At 52.5% G+C, this 26958-nt stretch overlaps 2 protein-coding genes across 6 annotated transcripts in view; one reads left to right on the forward strand and one right to left on the reverse strand.

Moving 5' to 3' along the window:
- Positions 1-607: 607 nt before the first annotated feature.
- On the reverse strand, positions 608-16926 carry Mthfr (methylenetetrahydrofolate reductase). 4 transcript variants are annotated; one of them, XM_070037384.1, is made up of 12 exons: positions 16836-16926; positions 13793-14041; positions 11972-12210; positions 11119-11229; positions 6975-7168; positions 5667-5917; positions 5339-5473; positions 5030-5210; positions 4643-4825; positions 3133-3234; positions 1875-1994; positions 608-1643 (listed from the first exon to the last, which is right to left on the reverse strand). In XM_070037384.1, exons 2-12 carry the CDS (start codon positions 14026-14028, stop codon positions 1425-1427), a joined length of 1971 nt encoding a protein of 656 aa, XP_069893485.1. In that variant the 5' UTR covers positions 14029-14041; positions 16836-16926; the 3' UTR covers positions 608-1424. The 4 variants fall into 4 exon arrangements, with proteins under 4 accessions (XP_069893485.1, XP_069893484.1, XP_069893486.1 ...); XM_070037383.1 differs by having other exon boundaries at positions 13793-14133; positions 16836-16903; XM_070037385.1 differs by having other exon boundaries at positions 13793-14038; positions 16836-16877.
- A 214-nt stretch (positions 16927-17140) lies between these two features.
- Clcn6 (chloride voltage-gated channel 6) overlaps positions 17141-26958 on the forward strand; it is a 34122-nt gene continuing 24304 nt past the window's right edge. Inside the window, exons 1-2 of one of the 2 annotated variants that reach the window (XM_070037387.1) lie at positions 17141-17298; positions 18022-18081. In XM_070037387.1, the coding sequence (XP_069893488.1) occupies positions 17212-17298; positions 18022-18081 (147 nt within the window). In that variant the 5' untranslated portion in view covers positions 17141-17211. The remainder of the gene's footprint in view (positions 17299-18021; positions 18082-26958) is intronic. The other variant, XM_070037386.1, reaches the window with a different exon arrangement.

The raw sequence follows: 26958 nt of genomic DNA on the forward strand, positions 1-26958 counted from the left end.
AGCCGCCTCTGGTGCCTGGGTCAGGGGTCTCCACGGTGGCCCCCCCAGGGAGGGGATCAGCTGGATTACAGAACGCAGCCAGATGTTGGTGCTGCTCCATCTAGGAGCAAGAAGGCTCGGCTCGGATCCCTGGCCTCTCATGCAGCCCCGGGGGGCTGGGTCCCCTTGTTTGGGGCTCTGCAGGCACAGCTTCCAGGTCACAAGTCAGATCTATTCTGAGACTCTGCATGTTCCCTGGGGAAGGGCAGGCAGGCTGCCCGGGCGGGGGGAGCGGCCTCTGGGGGGGACATGAGCTGGGCACAGGTGGCACCCTGGCAGGCCAATGCCAGGCCTTGAAGGCAGCCAAATAGCCTTTTCTGTCCCTCCCTGGGTACCAGGCCTTCAAACAGTGGTGCCAGTGTGTGACAGCCAGGAGCCGCAGCCAGCCGCAGCCGCTCCCTGAGTGCCCAGGCCCCGGCTGTGGTGAGCATGGGGCAGAACAAAGGGCCGGGCTGCAGCCGTGACTCGTGCCTGTGGAGTGATGCGCAGCACTGAGGCCCAGGTCCCTCAGGGCCCCCCAAAGACTCCTACCCCACGAGTGCAGCGGGAGAGGGACGGCTCTGGGGGACAATAAAAGGCCTGCTCCGTCCTGGCTGCTTCTGCTGTGTCCCCTGAAGGCTGCGTCACTCAGCCGTTCTTCTGACACCCGCGTCCGTGTGCGGGGCTCCTTCCTGCCAAGGCCAGCAGGCCAGGAGCCAGGGAAGAGCAGCCGGCGGCACCTGCTGGTCACTGCCGCGGGCAGCAGGACCTGGGGGCTGGGTCCTGGGAGGAGTGCCGGGCTGAGAGGAGGGCCGGCAGCTGGCATTAGGAAGGCCAGCTGGGGCGTGGCCGGGCCCTGCCTGAGAGCTGATGGGTGGAAGGAAGCATGAGGGCTGGGACGGCCTTTCGCCACAGGGGTGCTTTTCCATCCAGCCATCGGAACAGAGAAGCCACGGTAAGGGGCTGGGGGACCGCAGCTGAGGGAACGCTTGGGTGATGAGGTCTGGCGCCTGTCAGCACGCAGGGAGGCGGGCAGTGGCCTGCCCCTCCCACCTCAGTGGGACCATGTGGCACCTTCACTCTGTCATGTCGTCGTCAGTGCTGCGAGTCCCCGTTGAGTTCATCGAGTTCACTGCCGTCCAAAGAGGGCTCCAAGTGCGAGTTTACCGGGGTCCTTTGTTAGCTCCGGAGGCTGCCCTGGTGTGAGGCAGGAAGGGCGGTGTGCTCCTGACCCCGAGCACGCTCTCTCTGAGAAAGCGCCAGGCTCCCACGTGAGGCTGACTCTAGTCCAGCCAGAGCCCGGACGCCTCCTGCTGGCCTCACTGCCATTACCCCCTGGGGAGAACCAGGCCCGGAGGACAGTGGGAAAGGTGGGTGGGCACAGCGAAGGACGTCGGGCCTGGGGCTCAGGGGGCCTCCACCTCCCCGTCGCGCTTGGGGGGCTTGGTGAGCAGCTCGAATGTATCTTCCACCACCTGCCACAGGCAGTTGTCCAGTGGGAACTCGTTGTCCACCAGGTTGACCAGGAAGTAGTTGTCGTGGATGTGCTGGATGATGGCGCGGGACGGGGACTCCTCATCGTACAGCTTTCCCCACTGCTCAATCCACAAGGCGAAGGCCTCATCCTACACACACACACATATACACACAGGCCAAGACACCAGGGTTGCCTCTGGGTCAGGTTTCTATGTGCCCTACAGGTACAGCACGGGTCCCACGGCCACTGCCATCCCGCCCAGCCCACGAGGAACCGCCACATGACCATGTGGCTCTGCAGGCCAAGTCTGTGGTCTACAGCACCGGGGTTTCCCTACCGTCCTGAGGTGGCAGAACAGGCCCCTTCCCAGCTCCCTTACCTTCCAGAACATGAAGCTGACAGGATCCACCACGGTGGGTTGGATGATCTCCCGGCCAGGGAAGATGCCCCATGTGACGGCATTGGGCTGCAGCTCAGGGGCATTGGTTATGTTCTCACCCTAAGTGGGGAAGAGGGGTTGGGCAGATTAGACCAGAGACATCCACAGTCTTTCAATGACCTCCAACTCAGCATTTCCTGCCTCCAATACCCTCCCAGGCCTGTGTCTCTGACAATGGCATTGTTTGGTCTCCATTAAAACCCAAAATCTAAACTGGGTGCTAGTGGCTCACACCTATAATCCTAGCTACTGAGGAGGTTGAGATCTGAAGATTGTGGTTTAAAGCCAGCCTGGGCAGAAAAGTCTGAGAATCTTAGCTCCAATTAACTACCAGAAAACCAGAAGTGGTCCTGTGGCTGAGTGCTAGAGCAGTAGTAGCCTTGAGTGAAAAAGCTCAGGTATAGCACCCAGGTCCTGAGTCCAAGCCCCATGACCACCACTACCACTGAAAACTCCGAATGCAGACTTACCTACTCTGGTCAGCCCCTCATCTAATCTACTGCAGGCCTGTTGGGCCTCCTTGGCTCCAGCCCTCCCCTGCCTGTTACCAATGGCTACCTTCCGTGATCTGCCTAAAATGAAACAGAGCCAAGTGACTCCACTACTGGAATCCCAAACTTCAAGGAGGACAATCAGGACCCCTGAAGGATCCACTGAAGACTGACATCTCCCATTCCCAGGGTCCCGGACACTGGTGCCTCCGCACGTGCGTGCCCTGGCCTCGAAGCCCTTCTCCCCTCCTCTGTGCCTGTGGAAGGTTCTGTGTACACAGGATCTCTTCCCGATTTTCCCACTCACCCTGACCAATCTCACTAGGCTGCGAGCTCTTGAGAGAGCAGGGACCTGTTTTTTGTTTTTTTTTTTAAGTTTTTTGTCAGTCATAGGGCTTGAACTCAGGGCCTGGGCTCTACCACTTTGAGCCACAATGCCACTTCTGGTTTTCTGGCGGCTAATTTGTGGACTTTCCTGCCAGGGCTGGCTTTGAGCCATGATCCTCAGATCTCAGCCTCCTGAGTAGCTAGAATTATAGATATGAGCCACCAGCACCCAGCGTGGGGCCTGGTTTTATCTGTATGTCTGGCCTGATCTGCCTGGCCTGGGCAGGTGTGGTGACTGTTGAGGGAATGAATGTGAGTGTTCTCAGGCCCAGGTGCTCTGGCCCTGCTAAGTCCCAACTGAACTGTGGGAGTTAGCTCACCTTCACATCCACGATGTGGTAATTGACCCGGAGCTCGTACTTCTTCAGCACTTGCAGAAGCGCCTCCACTGTCTCTCGGGAAGTGAAGAACTCTAGGTAGGCCTGGGGGAGACAGGCACCTGTCACATATCTACCCCAGCTCCTTCCCCACTGCATGGTGAGCTCCAGGCCCAGTCAGATGCTCTCCGCCCTCCCAAAGGGCCCCCACAGGCCCAAGAGGGCAGCAGGACCAGAGACAGCCTGAGCTGGTGAATACACTAGGGGTGGGCATGTGAGGTTTCTGTCTGGACCCCTTTCCCAGCCACTGGGGAGAGAAGGCATGCTGGGCGCTGGACACAGGCCCATGTGGGTCTGACAGGTGAGGAAGCGAGGCCTGGGGTGATCCAGCATCCCCAGTCACTGGATGACATTTCCTCTAGTGCCACAGCCACTAGGGCTGAGCTGGGTTTATTTACATTTGGCAGTTAACTGTTCCCAGCACCGCAGGGCTGGTGCTGGATATACAGAGGAGGTGACCAGGCTGGGAGTAGTCGAGCCAACTGGGAAATGAACACAGATCTTTTTTTTTTTTTTCCTTTTTTGTTTGTCATGGGCCTTGAACTCTGGGCCTGGGCGCTGTCCCTCAGCTCTTCAGCTCAAGGTGAGTGCTCGACCACTTGAGCCACAGTGCCACTTCTGGTTTTCTAGTGGGTCATTGGATATAAGAGTCTCGGGCTGGGAATGTGGCTCAGTGGTAGAGCGCTTGCCTTGCATGCCTGAGGCCCTGAGTTCAATTCCTCAGCACCATATAAGCAAAAAGAAAAAAGCTGGAAGTGGTGCTGTGGCTCAAGTGGTAGAGCGCTAGCCTTGAGCTGAAGAGCTGAGGGACAGCACCCAGGCCCAGAGTTCAGACCCCATGACCGGACCCAAAAAAAAAAAAAAGTCTCAAGGACGGGCTGGGAAGGTGGCTCAGTGGTAGAGCACTTGTCTTGCATGCCTGAGGCCCTGGGTTCGATTCCTCAGCACCACATAAGCAAAAAAGAAAAAAGCCAGAAGTGGTGCTGTGGCTCAAGTGGTAGAGCGCTAGCCTTGAGCTGAAGAGCTGAGGGACAGTGCCCAGGCCCAGAGTTCAGGCCCCATGACGGGACCCAAAAAAAAAGAGTCTCAAGGACTTTCCTGCCTGGGCTGGCTTTGAACGGTGATCCTCAGATCTCAGCCTCCTGAGTAGCTAGGATTACAGGCGTGAGCCACCAGCGCCCAGCTTTGAACACAGATCTTTCTATAGCCAGGGCCCAGAGGCTTTAGTTCTGAACACCATCCACCTCCAGCAGCTCTGGGAGCGGTGTGAGCCAGAATGGCAACAACTCCTATCCGTACACTGCTTCCTGCATCCTTCATGCTTTACCCCCATTTCACCGAAGACAAAACTGAGCCTCGGGCCAAGTCTACGTCACTTAAAGTGCCAGCTCCTGTCCACCCCCATGCTCCTATCCCTCCCAATCCGGGGCAACCTCCAGGAGCCCCCTCTCACCTTCTGGAAGACATAGCCCCCGCTGGGACCCCAGCCCACAACGGGGTCAGAAGATGGCTTTCCATTGATGTTGGGCTGGGAGTTGATGGTGAGGATGCCCTGGCGGTTCACACGCAGCAGTTCTTCCTTCATCAGGCTGGTCTCGGCAGCCAGGGGCTCGTCATTCCAGGGCAGACATGTCACCTGGGGCGGGGGCGGGGGGGAGGAGCCACAGGTCTGGACTGGGGTCCCAGCCACTTTCCCGTGGGAGATGTAGACTGTCTGCCTCAATTGCTCCTCTCACCCTCCCTCCTTGCTAAGGAGCTCTGGCCACAGCCCCCCCCCCCCAGGCTGACCCACAGCTAGACACTGGGCAGGGGGTCCAGAACCCACAGCCAGCCCACTCACCCTGTGGCCCTGCCGGTTGGGCTCTCCTGACAGGTAGTGTGCAAAGACTTGGAAGACGCTCTCTTCGCTGGTGAGCTCCTCCCCCCACATTTTCAGCAGCTCCTCGGCGGGGGACTTGCTTTTCAGGTAGAAGAGGTAGTAATCCTTCAGCTCCCCGAAGGCTGGTGAGGAGGAGTTACCCCTGGCAGGGAGCATGGGGGGGCAGGGAGGAGGGGGTAGGTGTTGGGGTACACTCCTGGCCCTGGGCTCCTGCTGGAAGGCAGGGGAGCCATTCCTGTACCCCCTTTCCCCAGACACCGACTTCCTCACCAACGGCCATTGGGAAACTCGTCCCAGTCCTGGGTGCGGTAGATGTAGCTCTTTGGTCTGGAGGCCCAGAAAATGGGGCGCACATCCTCCTCCCGGCGCTTAGGGTGGGCGCTGACAGCCCAGGGCAGGGGGCGCCTGGAGACAGGATGGAGACAGAGGATCACAGCCTGGTGGGGGGAGCTGGGGCCCTGACTACACCTCCAGGTCCCCACGGGGCAGCCCTGTGAGGAACCCAGCCCGCCATGGCACAGGACAGCCCCCTTACCAGTGCCAGCCAGCACGGCCCCCTGGCTGCACTGTCTTCCCTGGGGGAGGAGAGGCTCCTCACCTGGGGTCCTCATTCCACATGCCCAGGCGCCTTAGCACCTCGGTGGTGGCCATCTCGCGGTTGAGGGTGTAGAAGTGGAGGCCTGGCACCAGGCCACTGGCCAGCAGCTCCCGGCACAGGCTCACTGCCAACTCGATGCCATAGTTGCGAATGGCAGCGTCGTTGTCCTTGATGGGTTCGATCACGTCCTTGATCTTCTGGGGCACTTGCAGCTTGGACAGCTTCACCAGCTGCCGAAGGGAGGAGTAGCCCTGCCCAAGACAGAGGAGGCCATGGGGTCATGCGGGGTCAGCTGGCCCGTCTCCCACTCTGAATACATGCCACTGCTTTCATGCTCTGGCTTGTGCACAGCGCCACATGGTGAGACGGGGAAAGTCAGATCGTGTCTGGGGGGTCTGCAGAGTCCAGGAGCTGCCCGCAGTATCTCTGACATCAGCCCTGCCTGCCCTTTGGCTCACATGTACTTGCTGGAACAGGGTGCTCTTCCACCCAGGCCACCAGGTTTGCCTGTCAATCTTTTTTTTTTGCCGGGCTTGGATGCTGTCTACCATGTACTTGCTGGAACAGGGTGCTCTTCCACCCAGGCCACCAGGTTTGCCTGTCAATCTTTTTTTTTGCCGGGCTTGGATGCTGTCTACCACTTGAGCCACAGCTTCACTTTTATTTTTGGTGGCTAATTGGAGGTAAGAGTCTCACCCATTTTCCTGCCCAGGCTGGCTTCACACTGAGATTCTTAGATCGCAGCCTCCTCAGTTGCTGGGATTATAGGTATGAGCCATCAGCGCCTGCCTCACTTCTGGCTTTTTAGTGATTTAACTAGAAATAAGAGCCTCAGACTTTTCTGCCTGAGCTGGCTTCAAAGGTCCTCAGAACTCAGAACTCAGTCTTCCTGAGTAGCTAGGATTATAAGTGTGAGCCTGGCTATTCCGGTCGATCTTAAGGGTAAAATACAAACCCTAAGCCCTGCATTAGGCCTGCAAGCAGCAGAATTTCTGGAGGTGGGCCTGCAGATCCAGCCTTGGGACAAGCTTAACAGTCCTGCCAACAGCTAAGTTGGGGAAATACTGTCTTTAACTACAACTTATTGTGCTAAGCGTCCCTTTGGGTGACACTTGGCAGCCGGCTAATATATAACAACCTCAGCAAACACTTGCTATTTTAGGAAGCTGGAGGTGGCCTGTCTGTCTGATGGGAAAATTACCAAGCATGAGAGAACTCTGAGCTCAGCACTTTTCCTGAGCCCCGGCCTGGGGCTGGGATGGTGGGCTGGGAACTGGTAGGGGAGGCCTCAGTCATGCGACCCCTCACCTGGATGGGAAAGATGCCAGGGAGAATGGGGCAGGTGATGCCCATGTCTGTGCAGGCCTTGATGAAGCGGAAGAAGGTGTCAGCCTCGAAGAAGAGCTGCGTGATGATGAAGTCGGCGCCCGCGGACACCTTCTCCTTCAGGTGCTTTAGGTCATCCTCAAAGCTCGCTGCCTCAGGGTGGCCTTTGGGGTAACCTGACAATAGGGAGCACAATAGAGTGGGGAGGAAGGCGGCCCCCAGCCGCAGTCTCCATGCCTGCACCCCCAGCACAGCACAGATGGTTGAACACGGGAGCTTCCTGGGTGGAGGCTGGAGCTGCTCCCTTGGTGTGGGGGTGGAGAGTTCCAGATGTCCCACCCCATCCTGCCTCATCCAGCCAGGCAGATCAGGCTGCACCTGGAGGACCACTGAGTGGAACATGCACTCCCTGGCCCGGGCAGGCAGCTTCTGGCATACCGTGGTATTTATGTATTGTACCCTTACTGGGGCTTGAATTCAGGGTCTGGGCACTAGGCTGGTGTTCTACCATCTGAGTCATAGCTCTACTCCCAGCTCTTTAGTAATGGATTGGTAAGGGTCTTCAGGATTTGTCTGCCCAAGATGGCTTCAAACTGGGATCCTCTGATCTCAGTCTCCTGAGTAGCTAGGATTATAGTAGGCATAAGCCACAGGTGCCTGGCTCTTATTTAATTCCGTCCCAGGCTTGCTAGGCAAGTGCTCTAACACTTGAACCACACACCTGACCCTTTTTGCTTGTTTTTCAGAGAAAGTTTCGTATTTTTGCCATGATCCTCCTGACTCTGCTTCCTCTGCAGCTAAGATCACAGGAGTACAACTGTATCTAGCTTCAATATTATTTCTATTTTTATTTTTATTTGTTTTTCGTGGGGCTTGAACTCTGGGCCTGAGCGTTGTCCCTCAGCTCTTCAGCTCAAGGCAAGTACTCTACCGTTTGAGCTACAGCACCACTTCCGGTTTTCTGGTGGTTTTTATTGGAGATAAGAGTCTCACAGACTTTCCTGCCTGGGCTGGCTTTGAACTGTGATCCTCAGATCTCAGCCTCCTGAGTAGCTAGAATTATAGGCATGAGACAACCGGCACCGGGCTCAATGTTATTTTTGTGTATATGTGTAGGTATTGGGGCTTGAACTTAAGGACTACGTACTGTCTTGTAGCTTTTTCTGCTCAAGGCTGGCACTCTACCACTTGAGCCACATCTCTATTTCTGGCCTTTTGCTGGTGAATTGGAAATAAGTATCTTATGTACTTTTCTGCCTGGGCTGGCTTTGAACCTAGATCCTCAGATTTCAATCTCCTGAATAACGAGGATTATAGGTGTGAGTGACCAGGACCCAGTAGTTAAATATTTTTAATAGAGTCCAAGACTGAAAAGCTAGGATCTACATCACACAGGAAGATTAGAACAAAGTGGGGCTTTGCTTCAAGAAATAGATGGAGCCGGGCGCTGGTGGCTCACGCCTGTAATCCTAGCTACTCAGGAGGCTGAGATCTGAGGATCGAGGTTCAAAGCCAGCCTGGGCAGGAAAGGCCGTGAAACTCGTATCTCCAATAAACCACCAGAAAACCAGAAGTGGCGCTGTAGCTCAAGTGGTAGAGCACTAGCCTTGAGCTGAGGGACAGAGCCCAGGCCCAGAGTTCAAGCCCCAGGACTGACCACCCCCCCCCCCAAAAAAAAAAAGATGGAGATAATACAATTGCTACCTTCAAACATCAGTCTGTCATGGAGTAAAAAAAAGACTCACCCTGGTTAAATTTGTGTTGCTTCTGGTGTCAGGTCCAAACCCCACAAAACAAAGTCCTGGGGTCTAAACACGAGGCAGTGGGATGACCTTGTGCTGGGCGTGAAAGGAATGGGGCCCCATGATTCCTGAGAGAGGGGCGAGTCCTCTAGCCCTGACCAGCTCTGGGCACTCTCACATTTTCCCTGATCCCACTACTGGCAGCCACACGAAGGCAGGAGGGCAGGAAGACAGCGATCTTAGCATCAGCCCAGGAGTAGCTGGTTTCTCCTGCCTGCACCCAAGGAAGACCCTGAGCTCAGTGGGGAACAGACCCAAGGCCAGAGCCGCTGGGAGCAGGAGCAGCCAGGTCTGGTCAGTCACACCTATGATCCTAGCGATTCATGAGGCTGAGATCTGAGGACCGTGGTTCAAAGCCAGCCCATGCAGAAAAGTCTGTAAGACTCTTATCTCCAATGAACCACCAGAAAACCAGAAACGGAACGATGGCCAAAGTGGTAGAGCACTAGCCTTGAGTGAAAATGCTAAGGGATAGTCCCTGGCCCTGAGTACCAGCAAGCCCCAGTACCAACACCAAAAAAAAAAAGGATATAAAACTCTTATTTCAGGAGCAGGGGAACTTTCAATAATGAAGCTATTCTTCTTTTAACAGGAAGTTCTGAAATGACACATTTATAAACACCAGCAAAACAAGGCTACCCCTGGATTTTGCTGAGTTTATGGCCAGCTGGATGTAACTCACTGGTAATTTTTTTTTTTTTTCTGTCAGTAGTGGGGCTTGTTTTTTTTTTTTTGTCGGTCGTGGGGCTTGAACTCTGGGCCTGAGCGCTGTCCCTCAGCTCTTCAGCTCAAGGCGAGCGCTCTACCACTTGAGCTACAGCGCCACTTCGGTTTTCTGGTGGTTTATTGGAGATAGGAGTCTCACGGTCTCTCCTGCCCGGGCTGGCTTTGAACCGCGATCCTCAGATCTCAGCCTCCTGAGTAGCTAGGATTACAGGCGTGAGCCACCAGCGCCCGGCTAGTAGTGGGGCTTGAACTCAAGGCCTGGGCTCTGTCCCGGAGCCTCTCTGTGCTCAAGGCTAGCGCTCTACCACTCGAGCCACAGTGCCACTTTTGGCTTTTTCTGCTTATGTGGTGGTGAGGAATTGAACCCAGGGCTTCATGCATGCTAGGCGAGCGCTCTACCACTGGCCACATTCCCAGCCCCTCATTGGTCTTATCATCCTCCTTAAGCAAAGCACAACTACGAGATACTTCCTTCATGGTCTCCCAGGACTGCATTAGTGATGGCCAGGTGGAGCCACACCTGTTCTCCTCCTGACTCCTAGCCCTGTCTCAGTGTCAGACACCTAGGCAGCCCTGCTGAGAAGAGCAGACGTGGACACAAGGGGCTAAAGAAAGGACCAACGTTATCCACAATGAATAATTACAAATTATTTCCGTTAAGCCATTTAAGTTTTTTGTTGTTGTAGTCTGAGACCAGGACTCAAACTCTTTTTTTTTTTTTGGCCGGTCGTGGGGCTTGAACTCTTGAGCCTGGGCACTGTCCCTGAGCTCTTCAGCTCAAGGTGAGTGCTCTACCACTTGAGCCACAGCGCCACTTCTAGTTTTCTGGTGGTTCACTGGAGACCCTGTCCTGAAAACACCCAACACAAAAAGGAGCTAGTGGAGTGGCTCAAGTGATAGTGTCTGCTTAGCAAGCCAAGGCCCCAAGTCCAAACCCCAGTACCACCAAACAGATGCTTTCCCGAAAAAGCATCACTCCAAGAAGACAGATCAGCCCAGGCACTCAACCTCCAGTCCCTGGAATGCTTGGCTTCCCCATTCCCAGCCAGCCATTTCTGTCAGGTGAACTTGGCCCCCTGCCTGGGCTGCTGGAGGTACAGTAAAGCCAATTCAATTCTCTCTGCTGGGAATTTGGAACTGACATTCAGAACTGCCAATCAATCTAGGCTTCCAGCTGCGACTGATACCATGGACACAGGAATGGAAGTAGGACACAAGTACAGGAAAGCATGCCCTTGGGGCCTGCCAGAGGGGGCAGGTGTGATATGGAAAGGGGAGGAGGAAGGGCCTTGGTTCCTCTCAGGCCAGTGCCTACTGGCATCTGATGCCATCTTCTCACTTTGGCGTGGGGATTCCCTGTCTTTTGGAGTTTCCTTAGTAAATTCTGGCCCTCTGCTGGACGGGAGAGGGCTGGGAAGCTTCTGGGAGTGTGAGGGGCGGTAGGCAAGTTCAAAGACAGCCTGTGATTCACCTTGAATCTTCTCAGCAGCCACTGGCATCCCCGATCCTCATGTCTCAGAATACAGGCAGGTTTTCCAGGCCTCTTTTCCTTCTTCTCTTCCTCCCCACCCACCGGGGTGGATGCGCTGGCCACTCACCTGCCACGCAGATGTCAAAGTAGTCCCCAAACTCGCTTCGGATGTGCCTCACCAGGTCTGCAGCACAGTTGAAACCTCCTTCCTCCGCCTCCCACCGGTCACCTATGGGGTCTGCAGGGTGGCTAGAGGTCATGGCTAGTGGGTCTCACCTGATCTCCAGAGCCTTTTCGTACCCCTAGACTCAGGGCTGTGGGCGCCTCAAAGGTTGGGACTTCACACTGTGTAAGTCTGACCTCACAGCTGACAAGTAGTGGAGGACATAAGCCAGCTGCCAGATGTGTACCAAGGGCAACTTGGTGGGCATGGTGCTAATGGTGGAGGTGAAGTGACTCTCTAGTGAATTTGCAGGACCTGGGACCCCCCCTGGCTGAGCCCTGGGGCTCAGCAGCCCCCTCTCCCTGCCCTCCCGCGGGCCTGAGTTCCTGCCTCATGGGAGTTTTCCACTAGTCTCAAGTTCTGCGGAGGTCCACAGACCCCTCCCGCCCATCAGCCTCCCTCAGCCCAATCCTGGGTGGCCCAATGGCACCAGGCACCGAGATGCCCCTGGGTGAACACCAGGTGTGCTCTGCAACAGATCAGGCCAAGCACAGGTTGACATTTATACATCTGTGCCGCTGGGACAAAGGTTAGCAAGCACTGTCCGCATCCTGACTGAACTCTTATGTCTGGGTTTTGAGGTGGAAAGAGGCAGCCCCATCTGGGTAGTGCTCCCCACAATGCTCACTGACGACAGGACGAGAGAGGACCCTGAGCATGCTCAGTTGCAGCCTCCAACAAGTAAAGAATGGTTCTGGGGACAGGACACACTTCTGGGGAAGTGAGAACCCAAAGGGGAGGGGGTGCTACGGCATACCTCCCCTCAGTGCCAAGATGTTCTTCAGGCCCAGCTGCTTGGCTTTGTGCAGATGGCGGGTGATCTCCTCCTGGCGCTGGCGGCAGCAGGTCATGTGCAGGATGGTCTCCAGGCCGCAGTAGTTCACTGCCGTGCTGGCGATCATCATGGAGGAGGTCTCCTTGTCTGAGCCAGGGTCCCCTGCAGGGTGCCAGGTCACATCGATGAAGAGGGGGCCACCTGTGGCCATCCGGTCAAACCTGTAGGGGGTTTCTTTCTGATGATGGGCCCCTGTGGGGGGATGCTGCCCTTCACCCTTCTGAGGGCAGGGCAGGGAGACTAGGAAAGTATACATGCAAAATCAGGTCAGCAACCATGTTCATCGCCTGGCTTCACTGACTAGCTGTGTGATCTCAGGAAAATTCATTAAACTCTCTGAGACTCAGTTTCTTATCTAGTCCATATCAACCAGGAGAACATGGTCTGAAACGGTCCACAGCACTTAGAACCGAGCCGGGGGCACACATACACATGCCTAAGATCACAGAGAAAATGTTATCACAGAGATGCCACTGGTTTGTGACGTGCATCCGCACCTCCCAACATGGTGAGGGTGAGAGGACTCCCCAGGGACTGGCAGTCATTTTGGGCACAGGCAGGCCAGTTCCTGAAGTAGTCTCCAAAGCCTGCGTGGGCATGAGCACTGGTATTCAGGATTGTGACCATTTATTTAAATGTTCTGTGCCTTTAAACTTTGAGCAACTTGAGAGCAACGCGTGAGGAGTTTGGACAGGAAAAAGCATAAGCTTTTTTAAAAGAAAAGGAACTGAAATTCACCAAGTTTGCTAACCTAACTCAGTTGGCATTTCTAGATTTTGAGAAGCATAACCCCAATTCCCAATTTGCTCAACACATTCTCTAAGCTGCTATTTGGTGACTTCCTAAACTACCCACGATCCAGCCTCAAGTTCTGCCAAGGAATGTTATGTGGGAATCAACATATTTAACCCTTACAAGTGTTTGTCTAGAGCTGGGCATCGGTGGCTCACACCTGTAATCCTAGCTACTCAGGAAGCTGAGATCTGAAGATCGAGGTTCAAAGTCAGCCCAGGCAGGAAATTGAGACTCATCTCCAATGAACCACCAAAAAACCAGAAGTGGCACTGTGATTCAAGTGGTAGAGCACTAGCCTTGAGTTGAAAAGCTGAGGGACAGCACCTAGGCCCAGAATTCAAGCCCCATGACTGACAAAAACAAAAACAAGCGTTTGTCTAGAAATATCTGGGAAGTGGTGCTGTAGCTCAAGTGATAGAGCGCTCACCTTGAGCTGAAGAGCACAGGGACAGCGCCCAGGCCCAGAGTTCAAGCCCCATGACCGACCCACCCCCACCAAAAAAAAAAAAAAAAACATCTGAAATATAGAAATATCTGATGCTAAAAGAGTAAGAAGTCATAAACAGCCTCTTTAGCCTCTGGTGACTGTGTTTTCTTACTGGGTTAAAGTGCAGCCCTTGGAGCCAGCCTTGGTAGCTTAGGTCTATAATCCTAGCTACTCAGAAGGCTGAGATCTGAGAATCACAGTTCAAATCCAGCCCAAGCAGAAAGTCTGTGAGACACTAATCTCCAATTAAGCATCAAAAGCCTGGAAGTGAGGTGTGGCTCAAGTAGTAGAGCAGTGGCCTTGAGTGAAAAAAGCTAAGGGATAGAGCCCAGGTTCTAAGTTCAAAGCCTTAGGACCCCGCCCCCTCCCTCCCACCCCCTACACACCCACAGAGGTACAGCCTTGGGACAGGGCTGACAGATGGTGTCCAGCTCACCCTTCCTTAACATATACCAGCTCACCTTGAGATCAGGTTGACAGCTCCCTGAGCGGTTCGGGGAGGGAAGAATTCCAGGGAGAACCATTTGTCTCCAGAGTCCATCCTCCGCTTCATCTTGTCCCGGAGTTTCTCGTACCGATCGGGGTCCAGGCCTGGTGTAGAACATCTTGAACTGTTTCTGGAGCTCTCGCTGCCACTGCTGCTGCTGCCCTCGGAGCGGGGGTTGGGGCCATCACTCCTGCCCACCTCATTCACCATGGCTGAGCTCCTGCTGCACAGGGTGGGAGCAGGAGGCATCAGAGAGCAGGCAGCTAAGCCCCAGGCACATCCAGACAGCTAAGTAGAAGGCTCCAGCAAGGGACGCTGCATTTAACAGGAAAAAAGCCAGTGTCGCTCACATGGCCCCTGCACAGCGGCTCCAAGCGCCACAGCTACTAAGACAGCCTGCGCCAGTCTGCGCTGGCTCGTGCAGAACCCCTCCCGGGCCCTGACACATGCGCCTTCCGCCCACAGATCCTCGGCGACAGCTACCTGATGCAGGGTGGCACAGAGAGCCCCACGCTGCCAGCCTGCAAGGCCCACTTTCGCAGGGAGGGGCAGCAGTGGCCAGCTGAGAGGACCCTGGCTTTCCGATGGTCCATCGCTTGCCAGCTTAGACCCAGAAAGAGGATAAAACCGAGCAACCTTCTCCAGCGGGTGTGCCCAGCTGGGCGGAGCTGAAACAAAGAGCCCCAAGCTAGAGCTTAACAGCAGCTCGGGGGCGGGAGCAAGGCCTCCAGGCCACAGGGAAGTAGAAGGGGGGGGGAATAGGGGGATGCGGGCGGGGCACCGCAGCAGTGGGTGGAGATAAGGCCACCAGTCTTTCAGGGTCACGGGATCCGGCAGCGAGCTCAGCTAGAAACATCTCCTATTACAGTTTGTGTGCTGTGCTGTGGTGGGTTAGAACTTAACACTGACTGGGTTTCCAGAACCAGACAGATTCAAATTTAAGGAGAGCCTGGATTCATGCCCAATTCAGAATAAAAGCTGTCCCCTCTGAGCCTGCCCTGCAGGACTTTCCTTACATGGGCTACTGAAGTTAAAGTCATCTCAGCAATTGCAGTTACCCCAGAGGAGGCCTGCTGGGCATGGTGCTCTATGCCTGTGATACCAGCTAATCAGGAGATGGGGGCAAGATGATTCAGACTTCAAAGCCAGCCGAGGCCAAAAAGGTAGCAAGACTCCTGCCTCAAACTAAAAACAAAAGGCCTAGGGAGGGTGGGGAGGACATAGCCCAAGTGGTAGGCTAGAAAGTATAAGTATAAAGTCCTAGATTTGATCCCTAGGACTATATTGAAAAAGAAAGAAAAAGAGCCCTGGCCGTTATAACTACAGGCTGGCCAACTGGGCAAGACACCATCCAGCAGTCCGGAGAAATTAAGACAAATACTGAAAGCAAAACGAAACACAGCTCTTAGTCAGATGCTGGTGACTCACTCCTGTAATCCTAGCTACTCAGGAGGCTGAAGTCTGAGGACAAAGGTTCAAAGCCTAACCAGGCAAGGAAGTCCATGAGACTCTTATCTCTAATTAACCACCAGAAAACCGGAACTGCCGCTAGAGCACTAGCCTTGAATAGAAGAGCTCAGGGACAGCACCCAAGCTCTGAGTTCAAGCCCTGTAAACTGAACCAAACCAAACCAAAAACAACCTCTTGCACACAAGCAGGTAAACACACGGTGGTGAAAAGTCAGCATGTGGTGTAAAGATCACAACCAGGCAACACCAGCCTGGCTCATCCCCTCCAGGATCTCCTATGGGAACATCTGGGGTCCTAGACTCTCTTGGAACCCAAGGAAACCCAGAGCTCCTCTAAGACACCTGTAAGTGCACAATACATCTGGATGCATCCCAAGTCAAGCTGATTTACACTAAGAAGTTTTGTGCCAAGGCTGTCTCTCCCTAGGATGTCTGTTCAGATTCTGACCTACAGCCAGATTCCTGGGGGGGAGGGGGAGAGGAAGAAAAAAAAGGCCCAGTAGCCAGGGCTCCCTCCTGCATTCAAAGGAATGTCACATTAGTTACCTGCTGGAACAAAACGTCCAGGACTGCAGGAGACTGAACTCCCTGCATACTAGCCTGTGCCATACTTCAAGAAACACCCACCGTTTAGCCATTTTAGGTTGGGCTGCCACAACTCCCAGGGCTGTAACCCGTGGGTTAAGAAATTTGTCTCAGCTGGGTGTCAATGGCTCATGCATGTAATCCTAGCTACTCAGGAGGCTGAGCTCTGAGGATCACAGTTCAAAGCCAACCCGGGCAGGAAAATCCGTGAGACTCTTATCTCCAATAAACCACTAGAAAACCGGAAATGGCGCTGTGGCTCAAGCAGTAGAGCGCTAGCCTTGAGCTGCAGAGCTGAGGGACAGCGCCCAGGCCCAGAGTTCAAGCCCCACAACTGACCAAGCTGACTGAGCCCAGGCCCAGGTATCCTGGCTGTGTCCTGTTCTTGTCCATGTGGTAACAGTCAACTCTTCCTGAGAGCCAACAGGCCAGGCGGTGCCAAAATACCCCCCTGCCGAATACCGGTCATTGACTCGGGCCGTGTCCAGCCCGGGGACACTAAGCCCACCACTCCCGGAAGAGTCACGGAGGTCATCAGTGTGCAACAGACGCTGCGGTGGCAGGCCCGGAGCCCCCTCTTCTCTGGGGGCTCGTGGGAGAGGCAGGTTTAAGATGAGGGCAGGAAGTCACCTTGGGCGCCAGGCGGCAGGGGGATCCGGTCACCGGGTCATCAGGTCACCGGGCCATGAAGGGGCGTGCGCACGGGCCCAGGCCCCTGGATCCCCGGGGGTATCCCTACCCGGGCAGGGGCCTCGGAAAGCGAGTCTATGCCTCAGGATTGGGGACCCCTGGGCGGCAGGCCCCGGGGGTTACCCTGGGCCCGCTGGGAGGCGCGGGAGGGTCCGGCTCGAAGGCGGCCGGATCGCCAGCGCTCCTCGCCCCCAACGAGGTCCCCGCACTCGGTGGGCAGCCTCGGGCTCCGGAGATCCCTCCCCGTGACCCCAAACCTCGTCGCCACTCACCCTCCCGTCCCAGGTGACTCCGAAGGCTCGCCCGCCCGCGAGCCGCACCTGGGAGGAAGCCGGCCCCGCGCGCGGAGGGGCGCGCGTGCGGCGGGGCGGGGCGCTGGTTGCCTAGCGAGGCAGGACCGGGGGCGGGACTACCGTGCGGACGGCCGGAAGTCCCGCCTCCAGCATGGCCGCGCCCAGAGGTCCTGTGGGACGCCGTCTTCTCGTCATGTGACGCGGGCCCTCGCCCCACCCGTCGGCAGCCACTCCCGGTCTCGGTCGCCGGGCTGGAGAGGGTCACGTGGTCCTTCTGGGGCCAGTCACGTGAAGCACGCATCCCAGGGAGGAGGGGTTTGGCTGAGGGGTCCGAAGCGGCAGTAAAAAGAGGAAGATGGCGGGGTGCAGGGGATCCCCGTGCTGCTGCTGCCGGTGGTGCTGCTGTTGCGGCGAGCGCGAGACCCGCACCCCGGAGGAGCTGGTGAGGCGCGGGCGGGGCCGGGCGGGGCCGGGCGGGGGGGGGGCGGTTGCTAAGAGACGGCGAGAGGCGTTGCCGGGGGTGGGGCCGGGCGCGGCTGCGCCGGCAGGTGGCCGGGGTGGGGCCTGGGGGCCGCGGCGCGGGCTGGGGAAGCCGCCGCCCCGCTCCGCGCGCCCGGGGCCTGGAGTCGGGGAGGGCGGATCCGGGCTGGCTGCGTCCGTTCTCTGTATCTCCATCCGAAGGGAGTGATGCCGGGAACGGGCGTCTTTCCCGAAAGACTCCTCACCGTGCTTAGTCCCTCCCTGGCTTTTCGCATCCTTTCTGGGTCACTGACAATCCAGCTTTCTCCTGCAAAGCAATCTGGGAAAACTTGAGTTGTGCTGTCCCCCAGAGTTGACAGGTCCCTTCTGATTTTAGATTTGTGGTACGTCAGGTGGAACCTGCATTTTCTTCCTCTTACTTAAGCTGGCGTTGGGCATCTTTGAACATGGAGATGAAAGTGGTTTTGTGGAGAACGTGTCAGTTTATAGAAATGCCTAGATCTCCACCCATATCCACTCCCCCCCCCAAAGGGTTGTTTTTGGTTTTTTGTTTTTGCGCGTGTTCCCCTCTGGTGATGGCTCCAGTTTAATTAGAAGGTAGCTAATAACATTTCAATAAATACCTCTGCATCCTTACACTCCTAACCAGTAAAAAGGTCTCCCTTCTGTGGATCTGTTTTTCTAGACCATCCTTGGGGAGACACAGGAAGAGGAAGATGAGATCCTTCCAAGGAAAGACTATGAGGTGAGATCCTTAGATGCTTTCTTGGATAACTAAAGTAGTAAGTGGCCTGGTCACTTCAGACTGAAGCAGTTGATTCCAGCCAGAGTTGCTCTTTGACCTTCTATCCCCGAAAGTAAGTGATAACAGAATTTGGCCTACCCAGGATCTGTTCAATAAATACTCCTGTCATCTTAATCCCCCAAGTCTGATGAGTTTTGCTGTTTTGCTTTTGTGGATTTTTGTTCATTTGTTTGTTGCACAAGTACTGGGCTTTAAACGAAGGGCCTGGGCTCTGCCCCTTTCTTTTTTGTCCAAGGCTAGTGCTCTTTCTCTGGTAGAATACTTCCCCCAACAAGTAAGTGGCACAGACTACAAACTCCAGTACTGTGGAGCTAGATGTTGTTGTGACACAACATTCTAGTCGTAGTCCTCCAGAGCCTGAGATAGGAGGATCCCTTGAGTCGAGGCGTTCCAGATCAGCCTGGCCAAAGATTTCTCAAGCAAAAGAATACATGTGTGTTCAGTAAGGCTGTCAGAGGGAAATTGACTTACATTTAATCAGTTCATGATGAAACTTCTTTTTTTGGTGGCATTTTACTCTGCCTCTAGCCATCATGAGTTTTTGTTTGAATTTTGAAATGATATATACAAGCCATGATTATATAAAGAATTATTAAACTACTTATGAAAAGAAGATAGAAGCCAGGCACAGGTGGCTCATGCCTGTAATCCTAGCTACTCAGAAGGCTGAGATCTGAGGATCATGATTCAAAATCAGCCTGGACAGGAAAGTCCATGAAACTCATATCTCTAATAAACCATCAGAAAACCAGAAGTGGTGCTGGGGCTCAAGTGGTAGAGCGTTAACCTGGAGCTGAAGAGCTGAGGGAAAGCTCCCAGGCCCAGAGTTCAAGTCTCATGACCGACAAAAAAGAAAAAAAGAAAAAGAAAATAGTGAATGACCCAGTTCTAGTCCAACTTAATAACAATACAGTGTCTTTGTTTTTGTTTTTGAAATAGAGTATCATTATATAGCTCAGGCTGGCCTCAAACTCTCAGTCCTCCCACCTGTGCCTCCCATCTGCTGGGATTAAAGGTATATGCTACCATACACCTGGTGCTACAAGACTTTAAAGAATAGTATTTTATTGTGCCATAATTTATTTGATCCTTCTTTAGTGTTTGTTCTACTTTTCTGAAATGAACTGCATCGTGGTGAATGTCCATTCTACCTTGTCTATCCTCAAGTTTTTCTTTAGGGTGAATTCTGAATTCTGAGAAGTAGAATTCATTCTGTTTGTTTTCTTTTTTTCTTTTTTTTTTTTGTCGGTCGTGGGGCTTGAACTCTGAGCCTGGGCACTGTCCCTCAGCTCTTCAGCTCAAGGCTAGTGCTCTGCCACTTGAGCCACAGCACCACTTCCGGCTTTTTTCTTTTTGCTTATGTGGTGCTGAGGAATTGAACCCAGGGCCTCATGCTTGCAAGGCAAGCGCTCTACCACTGAGCCATCTTCCCAGCCCTGTTTGTTTTCTTAATATCTCAATTTTTGCTGGGCACTGGTGGCTCATGCCTGTAATCCTGGCTAGAATCTGAGGATTGCAGTTCAAAGCCAGTCCCAACAGCAAAGCCTGGGATGCTCTTCTTTCCAATTAGCCACCAGAAAACCCAAAGTGGTGCTGTGGCTCAAAGTGGTAGAGTGCTATCCTTGAGCGGAAAAAGCTCAGGGAACAGTACTCAGGCCCTGGAGTTCAAGCCCCACGACCTGTAAAAAAAAATTAAAAAAAAATTTTTGGTGCCAGTCCTAGGCCTTAAACTCAAGGCCTGTGTGCTGTCCCTGAGCTCTTTTTGCTCAGAGCTAGTACACTACTAATCTATCCATAGTGCCACTTCTAGCTTTTTGATGATTAATTGGAGATAAAAGTCTCAACTAGATTTCCCCTAGCTTTGAACCACAATCCTCAGATCTCAGCCTCCTAAATAGCTGAGACTACAGGCATAAATCACTGGTGCCTGGGTTTCACCTTCCTTTTGCTGTAGAATTTTGGATTTGTAGCATACCATAGAATTTTTAAATTTTTTAATCATGAACTTCAGATAGGTACACCAAATGGACAGAATGATATAGAGTCCTCCTGTTCTATAACTTTAGCAGCCTTTATGCTCCTGTAGAAATGATTTTACCTGTTTTTTGTTTTTTTTTTTGGTCAGTCATGGGTTTTGAACTCTGGGCCTGGGTGCTGTCCCTCAGCTCTGCAGCTCAAGGCAAGTGCTCTACGACTTGAGCCACAGTGCCACTTCCGGTTTTCTGGTGGCTTATAGGAGATAAGAGTCTCATGGACTGTCCTGCCTGGGCTGGTTTTGAACCTCAGTCCTATCTGAGGACTACCTACTCAGCCTCCTGAGTAGGTAGGATGACAGGTGTGAGCCACCGATAACCGGCTAAGTTTCTTTTAATTTATAGTTTTCTTCATCCTTTTGTTTCCTTATAATTTGTTGGACAGAATAATTAGGATTCTGGAATATTCTACTGTCTGTTTTTTGCCAATTGTGGCAGCATGCTATAGTTTAGTATTTGACTTTAAGTAAATTGCTTTTTTTTTTTTTTTTTTTTTTTTTGTCTCCTGGGGCCTGAATTCAAGGCCTGGGCACTGTCTTTGGGCTTTTGAGCTCAAGGCTAGTGTTCTATCACTTTGAGCCACAGTATCACTTCAGAGTTTTTGGTGGTTAATTGGAGATAAGAGTCTCACAGGGGGGCTGGGAAGGTGGCTCAGTGGTAGAGCGCTTGCCTTGCATGCATGAGGCCCTGAGTTCGATTCCTCAGTACCACATAAGCAAAAAGAAAAAAGCCGGAAGTGGCGCTCTGGCTCAAGTGGTAGAGCGCTAGCCTTGAGCTGAAGAGCTGAGGGACATTGCCCAGGCCCAGAGTTCAGGCCCCACGACCAGACCAAAAAAAAAAAAAAAAAAAGTCTCATAGACTTTCCTGCCTGGGCTGGCTTTGAACCTTGATCCTCAGATATCAGCCTCCTGAATAGCTAGGATTATAGGTGTGAGCCACAGATGCCCAGCTAGCACTTGTTTTAAGCCAGGCACAGGTGGCTCACTCCTTTAATCCTAGCTACTCAGGAGGCTGAGATCTGAGGATCAAGGTTCAAAGCTAGCCTGGGCAGGAGACTCTGAACACCAATGAACTATTCAAAGAAGATGGAAATGGCGCTATGGCTTAAGTTGTAGAACACTAGCCTTGAGCTGAAGAGCTGAGGGACAGAGCCCAGGCCCAGAGTTCAAGCCCCACGACCAAAAAATAAAAGCATTTGTCTTTTATTTTGTTTTGTTCCTGGTATTAGGCCTTGAACTCAGGGCCTCACACTCCTTTTCTTGACTTTTCTCGTCATGGCTGGTGCTCTACTGCTTAAATCAAGCCTCCAGTTTGAGCTTTTTTCTGGTTAATTGGAGATAAGTCTCTTGGATTTGTCTGCTTAAGATGGCTTGTCTGCTTGTGCTGGCTTTAAACCTGGATCTTCAGCTCTAAGCCTCTAGAACAGCTAGGATTTCAGGTCTGAGCCACCAGGTGCCTGACCCCATATTTTTTTGTTTGTTTTTTGTTCTTGGGTCCAGTTGTGGTGCCTGAACTCTGGGCATGGGCGCCGTCCCTCAGCTCTTCAGCTCAAGGCTAGTGCTCTGCCACTTGAGCCACAGTACCACTTCCGGCTTTTTTCTTTTTGCTTATGTGGTGCTGAGGAATCGAACCCAGGGCCTCATGCTTGCAAGGCAAGCACTCTACTACTGAGCTACCTTCCCAGCCCTTGACCCCATATTTCTTAAGTGTGTGGTTGCTTGTATAGAGTTGAGATGGTCACAGGAAATTAGTATAAAGTACTTTTTGTTGCACAATATTCCTCTACCCTCAGTTGGGCCCTGTCAGTCATCCTGAGTGTGCTTACCAAGACTGACTGCCAGATGTCTGAAGCCTTCTTCCCACTTCCAGTTGCTCACCAAGGCTTTTCCAAAGCCCTTACCTCCTCCCACCACATAACACTGTGTTTGCAGTGCACTTACCTTAGGCTGACATGCATATTGATGTAAATATCTTGGATGAATGTCCTTTGATTTGAGTTGTTAATATTTTCCAATTAACCATCTTTGCCTGAGAGCTTCTCCAGAGCATTTGCTTTGTATAAGAGTCCATTAGAGAATTCTGCTCAGATTTTCTTTGGTGTCAACTAGAAAATCCTCTGTTAAGTCAGGTGGCTGAGATCAGCCCCTTTGGTTTAGAAAGATCCAGGAGAGCCGGGCGCTGGTGGCTCACGCCTGTAATCCTAGCTACTCAGGAGGCTGAGATCTGAGGATCGCGGTTCAAATCCAGCCTGGGCAGGAGAGACCGTGAGACTCCTATCTCCAATAAACCACCAGAAAACCGGAAGTGGCGCTGTAGCTCAAGTGGTAGAGCGCTCGCCTTGAGCTGAAGAGCTGAGGGACAGCGCCCAGGCCCAGAGTTCAAGCCCCACGACCGACAAAAAAAAAAAAAAAAAAAAAAAAAAAATTAAAAAAAAGAAAGATCCAGGAGACTGATTAACCAGTATCAAAGTTGGAAGTGGAGCTATGGCTCAAGTGGTAAAATATTAACCTGGAGGGGAAGAAGCTCAGGCCCTGAGTTCAAGCCCCAGAACCAACACACACACACACACGCACACACGCGCGCGCGCGCGCGCGCACACACACACACACGAAAACCCTCTGTTGAAAGAATAGCTATACTCCCCCTTTCCGGAGGTAGAGATGAGTTCAAGGCCAGCCTAAGGGTGAAAGATTTAAGCTCCACCCTCTTAAAAAAGGAAGGCTTCTGTGGGAATTCTCCCAACTCCACTACTTTGTGATTTGGAGTACATTTGGCAGTAGACCTTTCTTTGATAAGATGGGTGATACCTGAGGTTGGAGACCTTACCTTGACTAACTTTGTCTTGGGTGGTTCCAGTTGAAATGTCCCCATCCTGTCACTCAGGCTGGTAGCAACAGTAAGGTCTGTGCAGGTCCCAGAGCTTGAAATTGCTCTTATGACTTAGAAAAAGACTCCCCCTAGGGCAGAAGACTTAGACTTGAAGCCCTCCCCCTCAGCCCTAGCTCACCGTCCCCTGAGGGGCTTCTTGTTTGAACACTGAGGTGCCTTTTTTTGGTGGAAATTGGGCTGCCTTCTAACCCCAAGTGACCCTGGCCAGGAACTAATTTGCCCACAATCAGGAGCAGCAGCCCTGCAGGTTATCTGAAGATTTTTTTTTGGGGGGGGGGTGTCTGGTTGTGGGGCCTGAACCCTGGGCCTGGGTGCTTTCCCTCAGCTCTTTAGCTCAAGGGGAGCGTTCTACCACTTGAGCCACAGCGCCACTTCCAGCTTTTTTCTCTTTGCTTATGTGGTGCTGAGGAATCAAACCCAGGGCCTCATGCATGCAAGGCAAGTGCTCTACCACTGAGCCACCTTCCCAGGCCTATCTGAAGATTTTATGTAAAAGAAGAAAAGTTGTTTGTTTCCACAAGCTAAAAGGCAACACATATAGCAAAAGTTAGAGCAGTTGAGAGGCGCAGTCTGTTCAGCCCTGTTCTGACCAGATTGCATGGTGTCTTGTTAACTATTTGCAGTGCCATGCCCCGCCAAAAACAAACTCTGGTGTTCTGGTCTTGTACTTGTTTCTAACTGCCCTTCGAGGAGCTTGACTAAGCTATAATGCACATGGTGAATTGTAGAACACAATTCATCCACTTAGGGTTTCTAATAATATAGTCAGATTTGTGCAAACTATGAGCAGTCAGGTTTATTTATTTATACATTTTGGTTGGTCCTGGGGCTTGAGCTCTGGGCTTGGGCACTGTCCCTGGGCTCTTCAGCTCAAGGCTAATGTTCAACCACTTGAGCTATAGTACCACTTCTGTCTTTCTGGTAGTTGGTTGGAGATAAGAGTCTTTTCTTGCCTGGGCTGACTTTGAACCACAATCCTCAAATCTCAGCTTCTTTTTTTTTTTTTTTTGGGTCCGGTCATGGGGCCTGAACTCTGGGCCTGGGCACTGTCCTTCAGCTCTTCAGCTCAAGGCTAGCGCTCTACCACTTGAGCCACAGCACCACTTCCGGCTTTTTTCTTTTTGCTTATGTGGTGCTGAGGAATCGAACCCAGGGCCTCAGGCATGCAAGGTAAGCACTCTACCACTGAGCCACCTTCCCAGCCCCAAATCTCAGCTTCTTGAGTAGCTAGGACTACAGGCGTGAGCCACTGGTGCCTGGCAAGTTTGTTTATTTTTAACTGGGGCTTGAACTCAGGGCCCTGCACTTGCTTAGCAGACACTCTACCACTTCAGCGATACCTCCAGCTAATTTTGCTGGTTAGTTTGGAGATGGAGTCTTGAGGACTTTTCTTCCTTAGCTTGCCTCCTACCTAGATTCTCTGGATCTTAACCTCCTGTGCATCTAGAATTACAGGCTTGAGCCATCAGCACCAGGGTGAGCAGTCAGTTTTAGAACATTTGTATTACTCCAGAAAGAGATCCTTGTAGCCAGAACTTGGTCACTGTTCATTCCCCTTGCCCTGTCTCTATGCAACCACTAATCCTATCTTTTATCTCTATGGATTTGCCTACTCTAGACACCTAAAAGCCTTTTAACTATTAATGGAATGTTTGTTTAGAGCAAAAGACTCCCTATTCCCCTCCTGCCAGGTTTGATGATTAAGTCCAAGAAATAAACCCACTCTGACATATTAATGAGATGCTAGGTGATAAGATGAACACCAGTTATGTGCCCGGATGTAGCGGGAGAGTAAGCACCTAACCCAGTGAGATTTCGAAGTTGACACGCCCTCTTATAGAGAGAAGAATAGAGAACAGAGGCAACTCCAGAGGAGAGATGGTGATTGGTTTCTAGGAGCAGCGAATGAGCCTGAGAACAGATGGAAGCCTGGGCTGAGTTTGGGCTCTGTGTGTAGTGTGCACTCCAGTCAACGCCCTGCCTCAGGCCTCCCTGTCCTGCAGTCACCCTGTTGATGGGGAAGCTGGAGTCGGTTCCAGCAGACTCACATGGAGGATCTGTATTTGCTGCTCGCTTCCCAGGTGCCTCTCTTGGCTTTGAAGTCTGAAGAGACACATTTTGGGGTGTTTTCTGAGCCCCCACAGTAGCATCATTAGACAAGACCATCAAGAAAATAATCAGTTGGCCAGTAATTTCTATATAGATTTGGCGTGAAGGCAAGACCCCACACTTGGCTGACACTAGATGTGGGGTGCTTTCCCCACACCACTTCTCAGTTCCAAGGGACTCCAGCTGGGTGTCCTCTGTTCTGACACTACCCAGAAGTGCACTAAGCAACCCCAGGTTGTTGGGCCCCCAAGACTAATGGTAATTACGAGTGGGTTCTTCCATGCCTCCTGCCTGAGGGTGATTGATTGGTTTTAGCTGACTTCCCAGGATTCAGATGACAGCCCTGCCCCGTGGAAAGGCACAGCATGTGTGAAAGTGTGGAGTATCCATGGCCTCTCTCTGGGGGTGCCACCCTCCCAGCATCCCCCTGTGTTCAGCTGTCAGGAAGCTCTTCATTCAGACCCAGGCATCATTGTTTAGGCATGATTTTTTTTTTTTGGTCGGTCGTGGGGCTTGAACTCTGGGCTTGGGCACTGTCCTTGCGCTCTTCAGCTCAAGGTGAGTGCTCTACCACTTGAGCCACAGTATCACTTCCCATTTTCTAGTGGTTTATTGGAGATAAGAGTCTCACGGACTTTCCTGCCCGGGCTGGCTTTGAACTGAGATTCTCAGATCTCAGCCTCCTGAGTAGCCAGGATTACAGGTGTGAGCTACCATCGCCCAGCTAGGCATGATTTTTTTGTTGTTACATCCTTGGCCGTTGGAGATCCATGTAACCTTGGGCCCCTCACACTTCCCTTGGGTTAGAGGTTGTGGATGAAAGTTCTAATCTCCCTTTTATTTTGCTTTGTGTGTGTGAACCAGTCCTGGGGCTTGAACTCAGAGCCTAAGCACTGTCCCTGAACTTCTTTTGCTCCAGGCTAGCATCCTAGCACTTGAGTCACAGCTCCACTTACTACTTTTTTGGTAGATTATTGGAGATAATAGTCTATTCGCATGGACTTTCCTGCCTAGGCTGGACTTGAATCAGGACCCATAGTTCTCAGCCTCCTGAGTAGCTAGGATTATAGGCATGAGCCACCAGCTCCCTGAGAATAAAAGATAATTATTAAAGACTGTGCTGTAAGTACAGTTTCTGTGTTATATATCTGACATACAAATCCTAATTATATTTAATCAGAATGGGATTTTGTTATACATTGTTTGGTCTGGCTTTTTTGTTTGATAAATTGGGACCATTTTCCGTATCTGTCTGTCTAGATTTAGTGTAATTATTTTATTGCTAGTTAAATATTTGATCATTAACTTTGCTTATCACCTGTTCTGATACTTGAGGACTCTTATCAAGGATTAATTTGGATTTGCTCCTAGTCATCATATAGATGTGCTAAAGTGTCATAAATCACAGCTCTGTTTGTTTGACTTAGACCATTACCTGGGACCATCACCAGGCCAATGTCCAGCTTGTTCACTAGTGACGTGGCAGTAAGAGCTGCCTGTGGGAAGGAGAGAGCATGTGGCAGGCCACCTGTCCTTGTTGACACACTGCTGTTCTCTTACAAGACATAGAAACACAAACATTCCCTTGAATGATTTCTCAGAGTATCTATGGTCCCCTGCAGATGGCTTGCAGGATGTCTGAGTTCTGTGAAACCTGGCTTGAAGCAGCTGTAGAAGTTGTAGGGTCAATCTGGACTTCCAAATGTAAACCCAAAGTTTACAGCTGCTGGGCTCTGGTAGTTCACGCCTGTAATCCTAGCTACTCTGGAGACTGAGCTCTGAGGAT

Source organism: Dipodomys merriami, unplaced genomic scaffold (assembly GCF_024711535.1).
Source record: "Dipodomys merriami isolate MVZ:Mamm:240054 unplaced genomic scaffold, mDipMer1.0.p SCAF_28, whole genome shotgun sequence".
Taxonomy (NCBI): Eukaryota; Metazoa; Chordata; class Mammalia; order Rodentia; family Heteromyidae; genus Dipodomys; species Dipodomys merriami.

Excerpts from the sequence above, each read along its gene's own strand:
- Mthfr (XM_070037382.1), bottom strand. The coding sequence starts at position 14,411 with ATGGACCATCGGAAAGCCAGGGTCCTCTCAGCTGGCCACTGCTGCCCC. Across the intron at positions 14,042-14,301 it reads TCTGTGCCACCCTGCATCAG|CAGGAGCTCAGCCATGGTGA; the intron begins GTAGCTGTCGCC and ends CACCCTGTGCAG. Across the intron at positions 4,826-5,029 it reads CCAACCGGCAGGGCCACAGG|GTGACATGTCTGCCCTGGAA; the intron begins GTGAGTGGGCTG and ends CCCCCGCCCCAG.